Source organism: Clytia hemisphaerica, unplaced genomic scaffold, assembly GCF_902728285.1.
Source record: "Clytia hemisphaerica strain Z4C2 unplaced genomic scaffold, Clytia hemisphaerica genome assembly, whole genome shotgun sequence".
NCBI lineage: Eukaryota > Metazoa > Cnidaria > Hydrozoa > Leptothecata > Clytiidae > Clytia > Clytia hemisphaerica.
Window position 1 is genome coordinate 73,838 of NW_027103392.1, and position 17,738 is coordinate 91,575.

The window sequence follows — 17,738 nt, forward strand, 5'->3', positions numbered from 1 at the left end:
TGGTTTTTTATTGTGGTCCAAAGAAAGGTATCTTTTATTTAAATGTCTTATTATCGAAGTCATACTCGAGGCAACCATAACACCCTTACACAACACTAATGTGTATTCTATTTATACATTACAGTCGCTTTTTATACGAATTGAAAGAATACCACAATGAAACGAAGATGACGGTCGAGAATTTGGCACTCGTTTTTGGACCAAACATCTTACGACCACAGGTTAGTATAGAAGTATTATCATTGATACTGAATTTTCAGAGTATGAGTGTTTTAAAGAAACGTCTGATTAAAATAGTAAGAAAGCTTTTTCTTTTTCGTTATTCTTTTACATTATTCTTTTAGAATTAGGTCGCTTAGTGCAGACCATTTTAACTCGAACGGTTCGAGTTAAATCGAATTTTTCCGAACTTAAGGCCGGTCTCCACTTTCGCGTGAAATGGGCGACAGTTTTTTTCTCAAAATTTTTTGCCTGAAGAAAAGATTACGTCATAAAAAAGTTTCGCGTTATGTCAATTTTGACCAATGAAATTGCTTCATTTTTCAACCGATCAATGACCTTTACAAAAACGTTTTTCGCTCATTTCGCGCGAAAGTGGAGACCAGCCTTTACCTGCATAGGCAAAATTTGTTTAAGAAGAGTATTCCTTCTATTATTATGGAATCTAACACTCTAGAAAAGTTAGTTACCTCTAATTCCTATTCAAAGCTTCATGCCTTGCAGAAATTAATAAAGAAATTACACGAAGTTGTTGCAGTAAGCAACCAGTGTGGAAAGTCCACGCCGAATTGTTATTTGTTTAAACTGAGGTATATGCCAAAAAAGTTCAACAGGCAGGTAAATTGCAGGGGTCGGGGGGGGGGGCGTTGTAAGGCCCACAAACGGGCCCAGGGCTGACGAAAGCCTGGGGATATTCGATCTTCTCACGCCTAAAAGTTGCACAAAATAACCGTTACGTTATGTTCTATTTACATTCTACGTCGTTATATGGCGGTCGAGGGAGAGGCGGAGCGAGGTGGGTGCGCTTAAACCTGGCGTAATGTAATTACTAGTTTCAATCAACAGGCTATTTCATATTTTTATTAGAATGAAGATCCGGCTATGTTACTGCAATGTTTATCAGAAGCCAACACGACCACAGTTGCATTAATCAATAATCAAGCCAATCTCTTCCCTGTCACCAATGACGAATGTTATTATGATCCAAACAGAACTCTGTATGTTATAACAACTATACTGCTAGCCCGGGTGGGGGGTACTAGGGTTGCGAGCTGACGGGGGGTGCCGCCCGACTTTCGACCCTCCCTTGGACCCTTACCAGGACTAAAAAAGAGAAAAGAAAGGAACATTTTTTAAATATTACGACCCTTATTGGGACAAATTTGACCAAATTTGGATCTTTCTGGGGGTAAAAAGTTGAAATTTTCCTATTTCTCCTACCTTTAGTGAGACTGAAGTTTTATTTTTTGATTTTTCCGACCCTTAGCGGGATTTTGGAAATCCACGAATCAGCACGAATCAAGCAAGGCTCTCTTTCCAGATTTTCCAAGAGAAAATTTTCTCATTTTCGTAGGCTAAATGATCACAGAATGAACGATTTGATTGACTTCGATTCGGAGCAAAGAAGTGCGACTTTCGACTATCACAAATGCAAATCCATACCTACTCTTGCAGTGAATGGTGAACTCAAACGTTCATTATCTGAAAGTAGTTTACATGATATCGTTATTGAAAGTAAGTATATAGTGTGTTTCAAAAAAAGGGAACAAATTTTTATATAAAGTAAAATTCTCATAATTTATGCGAAATTGTAATCTCAAACACCTATTTTAATCATCTTGGTGATTGAATATCTATTTACTGAGCAAAGAATTCTAATCTTACTTCAATCATTCTAAGACCATATCAGAAGTTTATCGTGACTTGGATCACCAGATTTAGGTTTGGCTACGTTTCGAGAGATTCTTCTCCCATCATCGGGCAATGTGGAGGATATTTATTCCACTATTTGTACTAATTTGAATCTCGTGATCCAGCCACGTTAAACTTCCAATATGAAAATATCACTGGATCGATAAACTCAAACTTATTTTAATCATTTAAGCCCAGTTAAGATAAAGAGTTTTGAGGATTTTACTTTTTATAAAAATTAGTTCGCTCTTTTGGGACACACTGTATTTTTCTTTACACCTGCCGTCATTAAGATAAAACAACAGAGAAAAAGATGTGTACATGTATGTATTACACATCTCCAGTACTCGTAAACATCCTAACCAGTTATCAAAAATCTAACGAAATATCTTATCAATAGAAACTTTGTCGGTGAGAAAAATCGATGGCAAAGAATATTTAAATTTTTACTGACGAATATTTTCTGGCAATTCTTAAGTGCTAAAATAATCAACTTTAAACAAAAAAATGCTCAAAGTAATCACAAATCATTTTGTAAAAAATATTCGTCGCAGAAAAGGTCGCCGGCCTTAAGTTTCGTCACCAAGTGATTTTTTCTAACAATAAGGCAACTATTGTTCGTTTTTTTTTAGATGAGCGAACAAAAAGTTTATCAGGTAGTCCATCTTCAATGGGTAAGGAATTTGTTTGTGTGTGTTTTGGGATTTAAAATATGATTTATCATTAAAGATGTCATATCGTCTGTTTTTCCTTACTTTTTTTGTCGATTGTTGGGACCGTTCATCAACTTGAGAAAGTTGGGTTTGGGGAATGAAGGGCTTTAAATTTTCCTTTTCAGAAGATGCATCTATTAACATTTTCATATTGATACTTAACACCTTTTAGAAGAGGCAGCAAGTTTACGTCAAGAAATGGTAGATATGAAATTGGATTACGAGGAGCAGATATCGGACCTAGAGAAGAGGCTGGGTGAAGAGAAACAAGTTCAAAAACTTCTCAAAATTCGATTGGTTGATGAACAAAAAGCAAGGTTAGATATTTTGAACTCATCCATCTTTTAGTAATTTCTTTATGACCCCTGCGGTAGTACTTCTCCTAACACCATTGCGAAAAACGTGTTTTCCTCTTCACGAACACGAAATCCTTTATCCAAATCACGCATTTAAATATAGGCTGCGCGCATCCCCAAGATTTATTTATAGGGGATGCGGGATGCGTTTTGTGTATAAAATTGTAGTTCGAGAGTTACCTCCGTCTTTGTAATTTTGAAGGGTATATTTTACAGAACAAGCTGAGTGAACGTTACACTTTCTATGTATCGAAAAACGAAGGAAAGTCATGTAGATACCAAATTTTACCAAATTTGTACATAAACTACGTTGTATAAGAATAGCTTTTAGACTATTCTATGTCATGATATTCTACATTTCAATTACGTGTATGGAAATCTTTTTTCATCTTCCAGGCAAGCTTTAGAAGAACGACTTGAATTATACAGGGCAGGTATAGAAGAATACTGCAGGAAGTTTGGGCACGTTGATATATCTATCCGATAAATGAACAAAAAAAATCTTGAAGAAAAAGGAGTGTTGTTGGAACAACTCAACAGGCAGGATACTGGTTGAAGTTTCTTCAAGCGCCGGTTGCTTTTCCCCGTTGATGTTATCATTTTGAAAGTTTGAGTATATTTCTCGATATTCAAAAAATTGAACAGGGGAATAATTTTGTCATTGCTCTTGTTTTTGCATCTAAAGGGAACTAATTTTAACGAAAACTAAGTCGTAGAAAAAATAAAGTCAGTGGACAGCATTTTTTTTTCTTTTGGGCAAAAACTGAAATTGGTAAATGACAGGGAATTTTTTTGTAGACTTATGTAAAGTTTATTTTCTTTTTTGTAGAAAATTTATAGAGTATTTTTTTCTAATTGTACATATCTATGAAATACTGTTTAATAATCGATAATTTTTATAATATTGAAAAATTCCTATATTTTTATGATATCAGCATTTAACAAACTTTACTCTCATATTTTTCTATTAAGCCCTAAAATTTTCAAAGTCAGAAGTCTTTTCGTTTTCATCCATAGTGCGACTGTGTTAAAAACTCGAGTTCTTACCGAGTGACACTACCAAGCATGTCAAGAAATCTTTCTTAGACCAACGTAGCTTGATTCTGTTACTCCTCCCTGAAAATGTTAACTTCATCAGCAAAATATTGTGTACTAAGAAAATATTTTAATGATATCATGAGGTAAATTAATAATACATAATAATCAATATACATTTCTATTTGTACCAACCCAAATTTACCGTTTACGGCTCATGGCTGAAGTAGGGCTAAGGATTTTCAGGATTTGAACCAAAGATCTTTATTGGTTTTAAGCCAGAATTGCTATACTAAGCAACATCCAAAATTTGGCCTTCCAACTCATTTATTGACTAAAATGCTTCAAATTAGGCCTCTGTTAAGCATTTTGAAGCCAGCTAAAACCAAAAATACCTGATTTTTAAGTGCTTATGATTGTTTTCATAGTTAGTTTCAACGCTATGGTTGCTAGTCAAGCTACTTATATAAGTTTTGGACATTTTCAGGGCTGGGTATTAGCAATCAGGGAGGGGTACAACTTCGCAGGGTACTGACCCAATGCCGGGTGGTGTGAATTAGGGCATAATAGGTATAGTTTTTTATGACCTTTCTAAGTATATTAATAATGGGCCGAGGACCTCTCTTTTTCATCCTACCACTTCACACCATGGCAGTGCAAGGTCTCCTGGCGGGACTTAGAAAGAATTTTAATACTTTTCATTGTAATTATTTTCTTCTTCAATTTGGCTTTTTAGATGAAATTATTATTTTTGTATACAATAGATTTATAGCGGCACAGTAGGATAACTTTTTAATAGAGAAAGATTATTAGTTCACAAATGAAATAAAATTGTATGTGCTTTCTTCAAACCAAAGAGAGTGTTTAGACCAGTCATGTTTGTATTTAATTGGCAAAAAAATACAAAGTAACTTTTTTCACCTTTCAGTGACAATCTTTTTATTGATTTGAATTTTTTTTTTTTTTTTTATTTCTAAGAGTATTGTAATTAAGAGTATTGGTTTTTGGTTAAAAATATCCTTCATTCGCCAAATTAAATTCCTTCCCGATCAAATTAATAGTTAATTGTTAATAAAATTTAATTCAAGAGTAGGAAAATTCGTTTTTCATTTGTTCTTTCTTGAGTATAATTTATGCAACGGACGGCATACAAAGAAAAAAGAAAAAAGAAAAGTTACAAAATATAAATCAAATCAATTGTCGTGAAGTTTGAATATATAAAATTTTAAAACTTTATAAATCTTTTAAGAGAATATAATATAAAATTCAAAATTTCTATTAAAGCCCCCTTTAAAGTTTAGGTATGTTATTATTGTCGTTTCAGGAAACAATGACAGCAAAGAAGTTTCGGATTTTAATTGTACTCCCGCTCATTATTCAGAATGTTATCCTTGAACAATGCAGTCAAATGTCATTTCAAAGATTGGATGGAATTCATTTTGAAATTCTTGATAGATACACAAATCTTCCTATTGACCCTTTTGCTAACTTCCACGAAAATAGCATCGAAAATTGTCTCACTAGATGTTACCATACAAAAAACTGTATGTCTTTTCAAGTCCAAAGATTCGATAGTTATCATTTCGGTTGTTCACTTTATTGGTTTGCTACTAAACGATCTGGTACAATATTTACTCGAAAGGAAAACAGTATAGCCTTCATATCAGCAATTAATTTAGAAAGGCTGATTGATTTTTCAATAGTATCATCATGCAAGAATAAAAAAAATGATTTTTATCTTATGTCGTTGAAAAGTCAAACAGAAGAAAAATATCGCTACGCTCGTTGCAATGGTTTTGGTCGAGAAATCATTGGCCAACTAAAATATCCAAAAAGAGTATTTTCTCTTTCTTCAGTGAATGGAATTTTTACATCAGATTACTGGATCGGGTTAAATGAACTCTCAGATCGAGTCCAAAATACTGATTTGCTAATCAGTTTCACTGTACCATATCCATTTGTCGAGAGTGATCTAATAGCCATTTACAAGGACGTCACAGTAGGAAAGGAATCAGATTCGTGGGTTTTCCGTGGGACATTTGCATCAGCCACATCAACTGTCGGAGACATGATAGATCAAGTTGCTTTTAACAAAGAACGTGGCTGGTGGATAAAAAATGACCATGAAAAACCTAATAAAGATCAATTCGTTACTCAAGATGGGTGCTCTTTTGATCACGAGGGAAATTTAGGTGAAACACAGCTACCATTTTATTGGAAACTTCAAAATGGCACATATTTTTGCGCAAAAACGGTCCAGATAAGAATCTAATATATCATAAAATTTAACTTTTATCAAAAAGTTATAAAAAATATGATTGCTTGTCACATAGAGAAAGTGTCTACTTCGCATTTATTGTTTCATTTTTAAAACAAAGTTAAAACGCATGCGTATTTATAAACTGTTAGTTGTTATTTTACGCAATATACGTACAGTATATTGGTCGGGGTTATGGATGGTGAAATGTGTCGTTCTTTTTAATGTTGCGAAGTAGGCACTTTCTCCCCCTCTTGTAGTCGATATTTGTACTTTACACTGCATCACAGTTTGTTGAAGAAAAAAAACAGTCCCCTTAATAACTAATTATGAAACCAAATCTCCAATCATCACAAGCTACTATTCATATCGTACTTCTCTAAAAGGAAGGGTTCCATTGCCACAAACTCAACCTGATCAACACCTCCGACCACAGGTTCAAGGATACCAGTTTATTTAAGAATTAGAAGTAGCGGCTATCCTATATTAAGTCCTTCCATAATGTTTGAAGTGCTCGTCACACTGGAAGCCGGTGAAAAAGTATCCATTGCTGATGAAGCGTTTTTGACTTTCGAAACATTGTTATTGAGAGACTTTCCTTGTTTTGTGACTTGAATTGTAAACGAGCCCATACCTGCTGCCATCTCTGCTTCTGCTTGGCTGTAAGGTTTATCTTTCAGTTCCCGCATTCTAAAGAAAAATTAAAAGCTCTAAGCGAGAGTGTGTACATTTTTTTGTAAGAAAAACTTAAAAGCCTTATGGGGTAAAAATATCACAGTAAAACTTGCTTCAATGGGTCCTATATGTTGAACACCAAATTAAATTTCCCAAAACTCCACTTTGATCATCCTGCGAACTCCACATGAAACATAAAAAAGAATCCCCAAGTTAGATGTGACAGTTTCCCATTTAAAGGGTATTATTTTTAGGTAAAATTGGCGGAAGGGAGAAGAAAATCAATTTTTGAGATTGATTCAAGACAGCATCTCTAGGGGATAGATCATCATAATAAAGGCTTCAAACCAGTAAAATATAATGTGCACAATTTAGGAAAACTAAGTAAAGATAGGTCCACATATTTAAAGGAAAATATTGAAATAAGAGGAGGGGAACCGGTTACTCAAACCCTAAGATCAGACTTTTCAAATTTTTAAAGCCAGATTGACAGTTAAACATGGAGGTCTGAATTACTATGACAAAAATGCTGAGCTTGCGAAAACATTGAGGGTTTAGAAAAAAACTGTGTGCGTTTGGTCAGTTGATTGTTCTATTTGACAATATAATGTCATATAATGTATAATGCTTCATATAATGTATAAATTGGTTTAAGGACACTATTCTGTGTTTCATTGTATAGCACAATGTACGCAAATGGCTATACCCCCCCCCCTCTGGTAAGTACGTACTTGTTCATTCTATGTGGACGGCCCCTAATCATCTCCCACTTCATAAATGGATGGAAAAGATTAGGAAACTCACCTCTTTTTATGATTCTTAGTCTTCTTGTGACTTGTCAGTGTTTTCTCATCCATAAAGTAGCGTCTGAAATGTAAAAATAAACCTGAATTAAGCATCTATTAGTGTCATACAAGTGAATTACCCCTAATATCTCCAACACATAAATCATTAGCTATAGATCTGTGAAATATAAAGTTCTATAACTTACATAGAGCCAAAAACTTTGTTAAGTGTTAAAATAAATCATTGCCATGAAAAACTGAATAGTGCTCGATGATAAACAACAAGATACCAAGTGAAATTGATATAGTTTTCTTTCAATAAAAGTACAATTCTGCGTTTGTTCAAATGTACAAGAGAAATGATCTAAAAAATACTTGTAAATTTGAACAAGTGCAGAAGCACAAAACTTTTAGTCATTTACTTTTATTAAAGACAACTATATAAATCAATTTTAAGTGTTAAAATATAAATTTGGAGTTTATCCGAAAAGTACATTACAAAATTTGTGATGGTTGTAAGAGGTTGTTTAAAAAAATTATATTGTCCAAATGGCCCAAAATCTGCAATGGGCTCTTCCAGAAAAAAATCCGTTCATGGGGGGTGGAGAATGAATTGTCCAGGGGTATTGAAAAAATATGTCCAGGGGGTAAATTCCAATGTCCAGGGGTAATTTTTTGTATCCACGGGGTTGATTTGATGTTTGTCCAGGGGTATAACCCGTGTCCAGGGGATTAAAAATCAAAATGTCCAGGGGTAATTCATGAAAAAAATAATATATCCTCCACCCCCCATGAACGGATTTTTTCTGGAAGAGCCCAATGTAAGGTTTAACTTTTCAAGATGTACAAAAGCTGATATAAAAATATAATAATACAGCTATTTTATATTTATAAGTTTTATTTTTGCTGAAAAAATTCCCTTTACAGCAGCTGAAGCAGCTCTGTCAATAATGTTATATGTATTTTTATTTTATAAGTTTTCCTTTAATTCATTCCTACTAATTTTAGAAACATAGCAGTTGTGGTTTAAAAGTTATCTAGGTAGTCTCTAAAAGCAATTTTTAGTTCCAGGAAAGTAGCCTTGAAAACTCTGGGACTGAAAAAGGGTTAAGGTCTGTAAAATTACATGCTGTAAATATTTGTGAATGACAGTGTTCTGATGTGTCTCTGTGCTGTAGAGCAAGCGGTTGGGCGTTGAGCTTGCACTTGGTGGTTCAAGCTGGGGTAGAAGACCTATTTCAGAAAAATACTGTGGTTTTGTATAAGATGCCCATTTAAAAGATTCTTGTCATTTTTTCAGAATTTTTTTGATATTTTTCCTTGGATAAACCAGCATGAGATAGGAAAAGGTTTGTTTCTAAAGGTACAGCAAATCTTGTGTTTACTTATGAAACTGGTCTTTAATCTGCTAGAAAAGTGGCTAAGGAATCTTAGTGCAGAAATGAGAATCTTATGCAAAACGACAGTACAAAGTTAAAACAGTTAGAAACATTTGAGAAAGTCAGAAAATTAGAATAGAAGATAGGAAAGTAGAAAATAAGAAGATGATATCGTTTGCCAACCCATGAAAACCTAAGACCTTGAGAAATAAAATGGAGGCACTCAGCCAGTACTAAACGTGATAAATTAACTTGTCCCTAAGTAAAGTTGTATTTTAAAAGACAACTCAGGTAAATTAGTGCATGTCCAAGTTTTCGGTAATTTTTTGGGAGCAGTTCCATCCCTCTTAATATGATCAATCATACATCAAAAGAAGCGTATTCTGATGAAGAAAATGAAAATGGCTTCTACTTTTTTAAATTTAATTTTTGCCTTTTTTGATATTTTGGTTAAAAACCCAGGCATCGAAATAAGGGATAGAAAGTGCATCGCATTTTTGATAAGCATGATTTTGCATCCTAAAATGGATCAATTTTCAATTTTTAGCTTGTAAGTAATCCAAAAATGCATCGCGAATTGCGAAATGCGATACGCTAATTCGATCCCTGAAACCTGTTTTTCAGGCCATTTGTGCTGACGTCATAAAATAAAAAAAATGAATATCCCAAGAACTTGTTAACAAAACTTAATAATAGCCATATTAGCACAAGAATTGTATAAATTTAAAAATCTTTTTAAAATTTTTATGATGTCAGCAGATATTCCAAAAATTTGATTTTCTGCAAATTTTGTTGACATCATCGAAAGATTTAAAAGATTTTGCAGCCAGAATACCGTAGAATCTTCTAAAATCTACATGCGTCTTGTTATCTCAACATAGCTGTAGGCTGGTCTTCGAAATAAAAAATCAAACATAAACAAATACATACCAAAGTTAACAATCAATCACTAAAACGTCATCACAAATGGCCTGAAAAACAGGTTTTTAGCCAAAATATCAAAAAAGGCAAAAATGAACAGCTAAGTAACAGCCATTTTCATTTTCAACATCAGAATACGCTTCTTTTGATGTATGGTTCATCATAACTAAGAGGGTGGAACTGCTTCTGAAAATGACCAAAAAATTTGAACAAGCATAAATTTACCTGAGAAATCAATTATAATATATTTTAATTCAGTACTCTCGGGTGCCTAATAAACATAAGTATGTACGTTTATTTTTTTCGTGTCAAATTTACCGCCTGTACGCACCTTATTAGAACCTGTACGTTTATTCATTTTGAGGAATTTTCCCGCCTGTACCTTTATTCCCTCCTGTATGTTTACTTATTTTTACCCAGTATCGGAAAAAACTTGTTACTTTTTGTTCAATAAGACGTGTAGAAAGGTTGTTAGTTACATTTGAACATATTGTGGGAGATTTTGAATGTTACGAGTAAATTTGAATGATTTGCTATAAATTTGAGCATTTGATTTGAACTCTACTTTTGAAAAATTGGTAGATTTTTCCCTGTACGTTTATTTTAGCCTGTACGTTTATCTATTTCAGCTCTGATTTCTTGCCTGTACGTTTATTTCAGCATGTGCGTTTATTAATTCCAATTAATTATTTCCCCCCTGACCCTGTACGTTTATTTTGATCTGTACGTTTATTAGGCACCGGAGAGTAAGTTATCATTAAACAACTAACTTTGGAGTAGCAAATTTTAAAACTAGTTACCGTCAACTGCTCTAACTTGGGACGATTGGTCGAAAAATGGAACTGTTGATATCTGGCTTGTATGTATTTTCACTTACTGTTAAATCTCTTTGACAACAAATTTGTTTTGATAACTCCACCAAGTTTATCAATCATACATTCTGTCATGACATGTCAGATAACTTTCACTGATGGTGTGCCCTTTTCAACTTTTTTGTTTTCATTCAAAATGAACAGACGCTGATTGGAGTATTAGAGAACGCCCGCCACCTAACGCCTTATGGGATTAACAAATAACGAGTGTGTAACTTGTCGCGCAAGTGACGCCAAACACTCCATCGTTTTGCCACTTGTAATTTGGTTTTCTTCGTTCCAGACATTCCCAGACGATCTCAATCGACGATCGAACCAGTCGAACCAAATTGAACGCAATCGACTGATTGAAATTCGATTGTCGAATGCAATCGAATCTCAATCGAATGTCAAAATTCTAGGTAATATTCGATTGGTTTGATTGTTGTTCGACTGGGGTTCGATCGTCGATTCTGCTCAATTGAGATTGTCTGGCTTTATTCTTGCAGCTTCCCAACATCCAAGCTCTCAAACACCTGAATGAAATAACTTTCGATTTCCTGTAGAAATTATGCTATGAACAATCCGGGGGTCAATGAATTGATGATCGAACGCAATCGAACATCAATCGAATCTGAAAATTGCGGTACTGTAAAATTCGATTGAGATTCGATTGTGTTAAATAGGTATTTACCAACCTAGTGATTGCTGATCCTTGCTTGACCGGATGCAATATAAACCAATATAATAAGTCTTCCCAACAGAAGACTTGATGAACACAATCCAACTTGAACCAACACAAGAATCAATATGAATGTTTACCATTTACAGATTACACATAAAGCCCCACTGGCTATCATATATTATTGTTTATCACTTTGTATTATTCATCTATAAGGTAGAGATTAACAATCTCCCCTTTCTTTGTCTTTTTGTATTTTTGACAAAGTCATATTCAACCAACAAAATCAATTTCGTTCCCATCCCTGGTGACCCCCTGCAAAGTGCAGGTTCTACCGTGTCTTGGCAGGATAGTTGAACGACAAAGTTTTCAATATATACATTATATACATCTTTGAACATTTACCATTTCGTTTCGTTTCTTCTCTTCATATCTCTTCTTTTTTTTTTCTTTTTTTTTTTTTTTTTACTCATTTTTGTTGGTTGTTTTTCATAAAAGAAGAGAATAGTATATACATCATTATTAACAGGTAAATTTTTACATTAAAGCTGATTCGTTGTCAACACATTGACAATCGAAGAGGTATTAGCACCCTTCTTCGTTAAGCAATCAGCTAATTGAGATTTTGAGGGAACCCAAACAAGTTTTGAAATCTCATTATTTTGCAACATTTCACGAATGATTGCAACGTCAACTCGTAGTCTTTTATCAGACAACGACGTTGTTGAATTAGCAGCATTATACAGTGATTGACTGTCAATATAAACACTCAATTCTACAACCTTCAGTTCCCAAAACCTCATTGAGAATGCTTTGGAGCCAATAGCACGATTCAGCTGCTTCTACAAGTGCCAGCATTTCAGCTGCAAGAGTGCTCTTTACCACTCTTTTGATCCTCTTTGACTGTCAAGCAATTGGTGACAGTTTCTTTGAGATATCGTCTGATAGCAGTATGATATAGCCTCCTTGTGATCCTCCATCATTAAGGTTGGCATAGGATGCATCAGAATGCACAACAAATTTTAGGTGATTGATGTCTTTCAATGGTGGGAGCTTGATCATGACATCATTTTGCAATTTCTTCAACACTTTATTAGCATCTAGGATGTCGGCTACAGTAGCATTCTTCATCTTTGATGCAAGTTCACAGCAATCAAACAAAATATCTGGTCTGGTTTGCGTAGCAGCCCAATTCATCTGACCAACCAGCATACGTAGCTGCTTTGTTTCACCACTTCCTAGTGGTAGATTCCTTTGGGTTTTTCTCTCTTTGCTGACAGGAATAGGCTTTATTGATTGACAGTATCGTGTTTGTTCAATTTGGATTCCATTCTTTGTCTGTGTGATATTGAGTCCAAGATACTTGAACGAACCAGTTTCTTCTGTTCCAATCTCTCGAACGTTTGTTTGAATGGTTGGATAACTTTCTGCACAAAATCCATGGTGCCACCCCAGAAGAAATCGTCTACATGAATGACAATTATCCCTTGTAGACTTCCATTTTTGTGAGAGTAGAATAATCCTGCATCGTGTTTGCAACATCGAGCCCCAAGTGAGGCCAAAACCTCTTTGACACGAAGGTACCATGCTCTTGGTGCATCTGATAGTCCATACACACAAACATTCAGTTTCCAGATGTTTTTTTGTTTTCAACTTCTGGTGGGGGCTTAATGAACACATCCCTATCGATTTGTTTGCCTTGGAGAAAGGCTGCACGAACATCGATGCTGTTACATTTCCATCCATTTGTCATCATCAAGGTTGAAGCAAGTCTCAAAGCTTCTTTACTACAGGTTGGTGAATTGACTTGAAACGAGCTGTCTTCTTCAAACCCTCTTGCCACTAATCTAGATTTGATTGATTTCTTTCCATCAATAAACTTTTCAGTGAACACCCATCTTGTTGACACACACTTTTGTCCAGCATCGGGAACTTCTTGGTAAACGTTGTTTCTTCTCCAATTTGCCAGCTCTTTTTCTTTAGATTCGTTCAGCAAAACTGGGTCAACATCCATTCCGTTGACAGAGTAAAAGACGGTTTTCAGCTTCTTGGGAATCCTCAATTATTGCACCATTTATGCCATTAGCCTCCTCATCACTTGATTCATTTGGATGCCATTCTTGAACACTGTTCTTCCAATCAATGCACTCGACTGTATTGTCTTCATTTTTAATATTGAGCCAATGTTTGTATTTTCCATTTGCTTTACCAGCCCGAGAAATGACTTCTACAGTTTTCCAATTGGTATCATCCCTTGGAAGATATTTAACTTTTTGTTTTGGTTTCGGTAGTGTGACATTTTTCTGTACCACACTATCTTGCATTTGTCCAGCTACTGATCTAGCGATACCATTCTCTTCAGTTTGTTGCTCAACATTGTTTGTCGGTGTTATTTCTTGTGTGTCATCATCATCGGAATCGCTGTCCACACCTTGAGGGAGCTGTCTAGGAGTTGATGGTGCATCTGGATTTGGTACATCCTCCTGATTTCTTGGTGGGTTGTATTGAACTTCTGACTTCTCGAGCATGAGTCGGCAAGGGTGTACACGCACATACACACTTCCATGTTTAACCAACACCTGTTGACCATCTTGCCCAATTACTGTACCCGGACCTTTCCATTTTGGATCATTTTTCCTTTTGTAATACACAGAGTCCTGAGTGACATATTTCACATCCACAGAACTTCCAACATTGTGTCGCAGAGCTCTTCGAATCTTCTCTGATGCTTCAGAAGCTACAAAGGCCTTTCTTGCTGAGTGCATGGCGTTTAAGTTGTCACGTACGACTTCACTTGTTGTCTTTCCTTCAAGCGCAGGTAGTTTGTGTCGGTAAGTACTGATGGGGAAATTCGGATTTCTACCAAAAACAAGCTGATTAGGACTGAAACCATGGATATTGTGTAATGCATTCTTTGCGCTAACTGCCCCACGATAATGCGATTCGTAATTCACAATCTACATCCCTCACAATCTTGGTAACATTCTCTCCAATGATTCCATTATGTCGCTCAACCAATCCATTGCTCCATGGGCTTTCAGCAGCTGTAGTCTTGATTTTGATATTGAGATTTTCACAAAAATCTTGGAACTCTTGATTGTCGAACTCACCCCCATTGTCAACAAGAAACTTATTTGGGTAACCAAAAATCTTTATCCAGATGTCAAATAACTGTCCAACGATAACTTCTTTCTTCTTGCTCTTGATGACCGATGATGCACTGTACCGAGTTGCATGATCAACTAGATGCAAAAACCATGTTTTAGAGGATCCTTCTTTCCACTCCTTCAAGTCCATAGCAACAGTTTCGTTTAACTGATGTGCCATCGACAAACCAACAACAGGTCTTTGGGGTGTCTTTTTGTACACTTGACATATCTTGCAAGACTCGCACACCTTTTTCAGAATGTCAATATTTTCTTGATCATCAACGCCAGCATCTTTCAAAAGACTTTTGATTCGGTGATAGGGCGCATGACTAAACTGTCTGTGTAGTTTTTGCATCATTCCTTTCTTCTCTTCTACTGAGTTTGTAGAACCAAATAAAGCCAAACTATCGCATTCAGATTTTCTGTGCTGTGTTGAGATCATTTGTGCAATATCCGAGTGGGATGCAATAGTGACCAGAGGAAGTGAACATAAGCTTTTGAGTTTGTCCAAAAATTGTGACGTTGTTGTGGATGAAATCAATATTCATTTCAGCCTTTTTCATGGCATCTTTGCTCAAAAGTAAAGGTAAGTCTCCATCGATGACATCAGTTTCGATAAATACATTCTTTCCTCCAATGTATGCTGGTACCTTTACTTTCTTCAAGGATTCCACACTATCTCCATTGCCAAACTTGAAGCTTGTGCTGCTTTTTGAATTCCTTCACAGTTGATAGTTGATTTTTGTCCAGTGTCTCTAGATAGCATCCAAGCCACGTTTTTCCACATACATTCTTTGTACATCCAGAGTCCAACACTGCTTTGCCAAGGGTTTCTCCCACAAACTGCTTTAAAGTGTCACTAAATAAGGCTATCTCGTCATCTTCTTTGCTCTTGTTCTTGTGCTTCATTAGATTGTCATATGAATCAGGACAATCCCTGGCCCAATGAAACACTGATCCACAAACCATACAAGTTGAAGGAGCACCGTCTGGTCCAGATGGGTTTCGTCTTGGTTTTCCATCTTGATGTCTTCTTTCCGCACCACCATGCTGTCCACGACCTCCTCTACCTCTAAAATTGAATCGTCCACGATTAGGTCGAGATCTTCCACCACGATTTGATCTATCACGGTAATTTCCATAGTAAACTTCTTCTGCTTCCTCGTCTCTGCTTGTTGTCTCAAATGTCATCTCATCTCGCGACTCAAACTTCACCTGATTGTTTACAGCACCTACATCCTTGCTCTGTTTGAAGATACCGAGAGGCTCAAATCTCCAAAAACCTTGCGTAGTTGGTCTTTCATTGAATTGTAAGATAGCTCAGTCATTGTTGCTCTAATTAACTTTTCGTGTGAATCTGAGATGTTTTGCATTATTGAGGAACTCGTACGCTAAGATACCATCAGGAAGAATCATTTCGTAAGCTTTGGCTTTGTTGTACAGGCGTTCAAACTCGACAACAAAATCTGCAATTGGCATATCATTGGGTCGTTTAAACTTCCGAAAACTGTCATATGCTTGAAACGAGAGTTGCAGCTTATCTTTGAGATACAGTTTATCTAGTTGTGCAAGCACCTTGCTCACACCATCATCTTTATTTAACTCGTCCACCTCTAACTCCAGCGCAGCTTCCCTTGCTTTGCCTTCAAGAGATAATAAAATTGCCAAGCCCTGCTTCTTCTTCTCCAACGAAGTGAAGAGCTGCCAAATGGTTATTTCCTTCTTCCAGTTTTCGTAAGGAACATCCTCCTTCAATGCCGGCAGGGCTTTGATATCATTCTTGTTTGCCATAGTGGATCGTTGTTCCCTCTGCTACCAAATGTTAAATAGGTATTTACCAACCTAGTGATTGCTGATCCTTGCTTGACCGGATGCAATATAAACCAATATAATAAGTCTTCCCAACAGAAGACTTGATGAACACAATCCAACTTGAACCAACACAAGAATCAATATGAACGTTTACCATTTACAGATTACACATAAAGCCCCACTGGCTATCATATATTATTGTTTATCACTTTGTATTATTCATCTATAAGGTAGAGATTAACAGATTACATTCGACAATCGAATTTCAATCGGTCGATTGCGTTCTATTTAGTTTGACTGGTTCGATTGTCGATTCCGTTCTATTGAGATCGTCTGGACATTCGCATGTATGTGTTCCACTACAGATTATTTTCATATTGATTTAAAAGCCTACTCGGTGCGAAAGAGAAATCGTGTATTTTTTAATACGCCATTCATTAATTCAAATCTAATGACTTTGGAGGTTCTGTGAAATGGTGGTCGTGGCCGAATTGCAGTCCCATGTTTTGTCAGATAATCCCAAGTTAGAGCAATTGACGGTATTCAAAAGACTGTCACGTTCTCCCATATGACTATCCCCTGCCCTGGAAGTTATCAGTACCCTGTTTAGGATTGAAAATCTAATAACTTTATTACATTCATGAATGTATCAGCTTTTTCTATGACGTTTGTTCTTTTGCACAAACCCCAGGCCAGATGTTGTCTATCTTCTTGAAATCGAAAAAAAACAAAACACTGACAACAAAAGTAAAAATGTTTTGGGCTGCAAATGTAAAAAAATTAAAACTTAGCATCCACTTACGCACAAAATAAACAGTAAAACTGGCCTTGTCCAGGAAGGTCAGAGTCCACTTTTTGATGTAAAAGTGCATCAGATTTCTTTTCAACATCTTCGTGAACTTCGTCGATATCTTTTGTTCTTTTCCTTGTCCGAAATTTCTTCTTGAAATCTTTGATATTTTTGTGTGTTCGTTTTTTTCTCTGTGGTTTTCCCATTTCAGTTTCTGTAGTTGAATATAAAGAGAACTTTCTTCTGTTCTTCGTGTTTTCGGCAGGTAGGTAGAGGGATCGGTGGTTTCTAGATTTAGTCGGGCTTAAAAGCACAATACTATAACTAACTACGCGGAAAATAATAGAGTAGACTGATGAAGTTGGTATCGGATATTATCAAATTATAACATAGTTGCATATTATTTTTAAGTTGGGAGCTAC

The 17,738-nt window shown here is 35.7% G+C and overlaps 2 protein-coding genes across 3 annotated transcripts in view; one reads left to right on the forward strand and one right to left on the reverse strand.

Annotated features, from left to right (window-relative positions):
* Nucleotides 1-4,858, forward strand: part of LOC136824847 (rho GTPase-activating protein 24-like) — a 31,352-nt gene extending 26,494 nt beyond the window's left edge. For both annotated transcript variants that reach the window (XM_067080819.1, XM_067080820.1), the window contains exons 10-15: nucleotides 125-221; nucleotides 1,087-1,217; nucleotides 1,574-1,734; nucleotides 2,544-2,585; nucleotides 2,797-2,941; nucleotides 3,377-4,858. In XM_067080819.1, coding sequence (XP_066936920.1) covers nucleotides 125-221; nucleotides 1,087-1,217; nucleotides 1,574-1,734; nucleotides 2,544-2,585; nucleotides 2,797-2,941; nucleotides 3,377-3,467 — 667 coding nt within the window. In that variant the 3' untranslated portion in view covers nucleotides 3,468-4,858. The remainder of the gene's footprint in view (nucleotides 1-124; nucleotides 222-1,086; nucleotides 1,218-1,573; nucleotides 1,735-2,543; nucleotides 2,586-2,796; nucleotides 2,942-3,376) is intronic.
* Nucleotides 4,859-6,662: 1,804 nt separating this feature from the next.
* LOC136824850 (zinc finger protein 593-like) lies at nucleotides 6,663-17,628 on the reverse strand. The gene is made up of 3 exons (XM_067080824.1): nucleotides 17,329-17,628; nucleotides 7,752-7,814; nucleotides 6,663-6,962 (listed from the first exon to the last, which is right to left on the reverse strand). Exons 1-3 carry the CDS (start codon nucleotides 17,520-17,522, stop codon nucleotides 6,749-6,751), a joined length of 471 nt encoding a protein of 156 aa, XP_066936925.1. The 5' UTR covers nucleotides 17,523-17,628; the 3' UTR covers nucleotides 6,663-6,748.
* Between the last annotated feature and the right edge of the window lie 110 nt (nucleotides 17,629-17,738).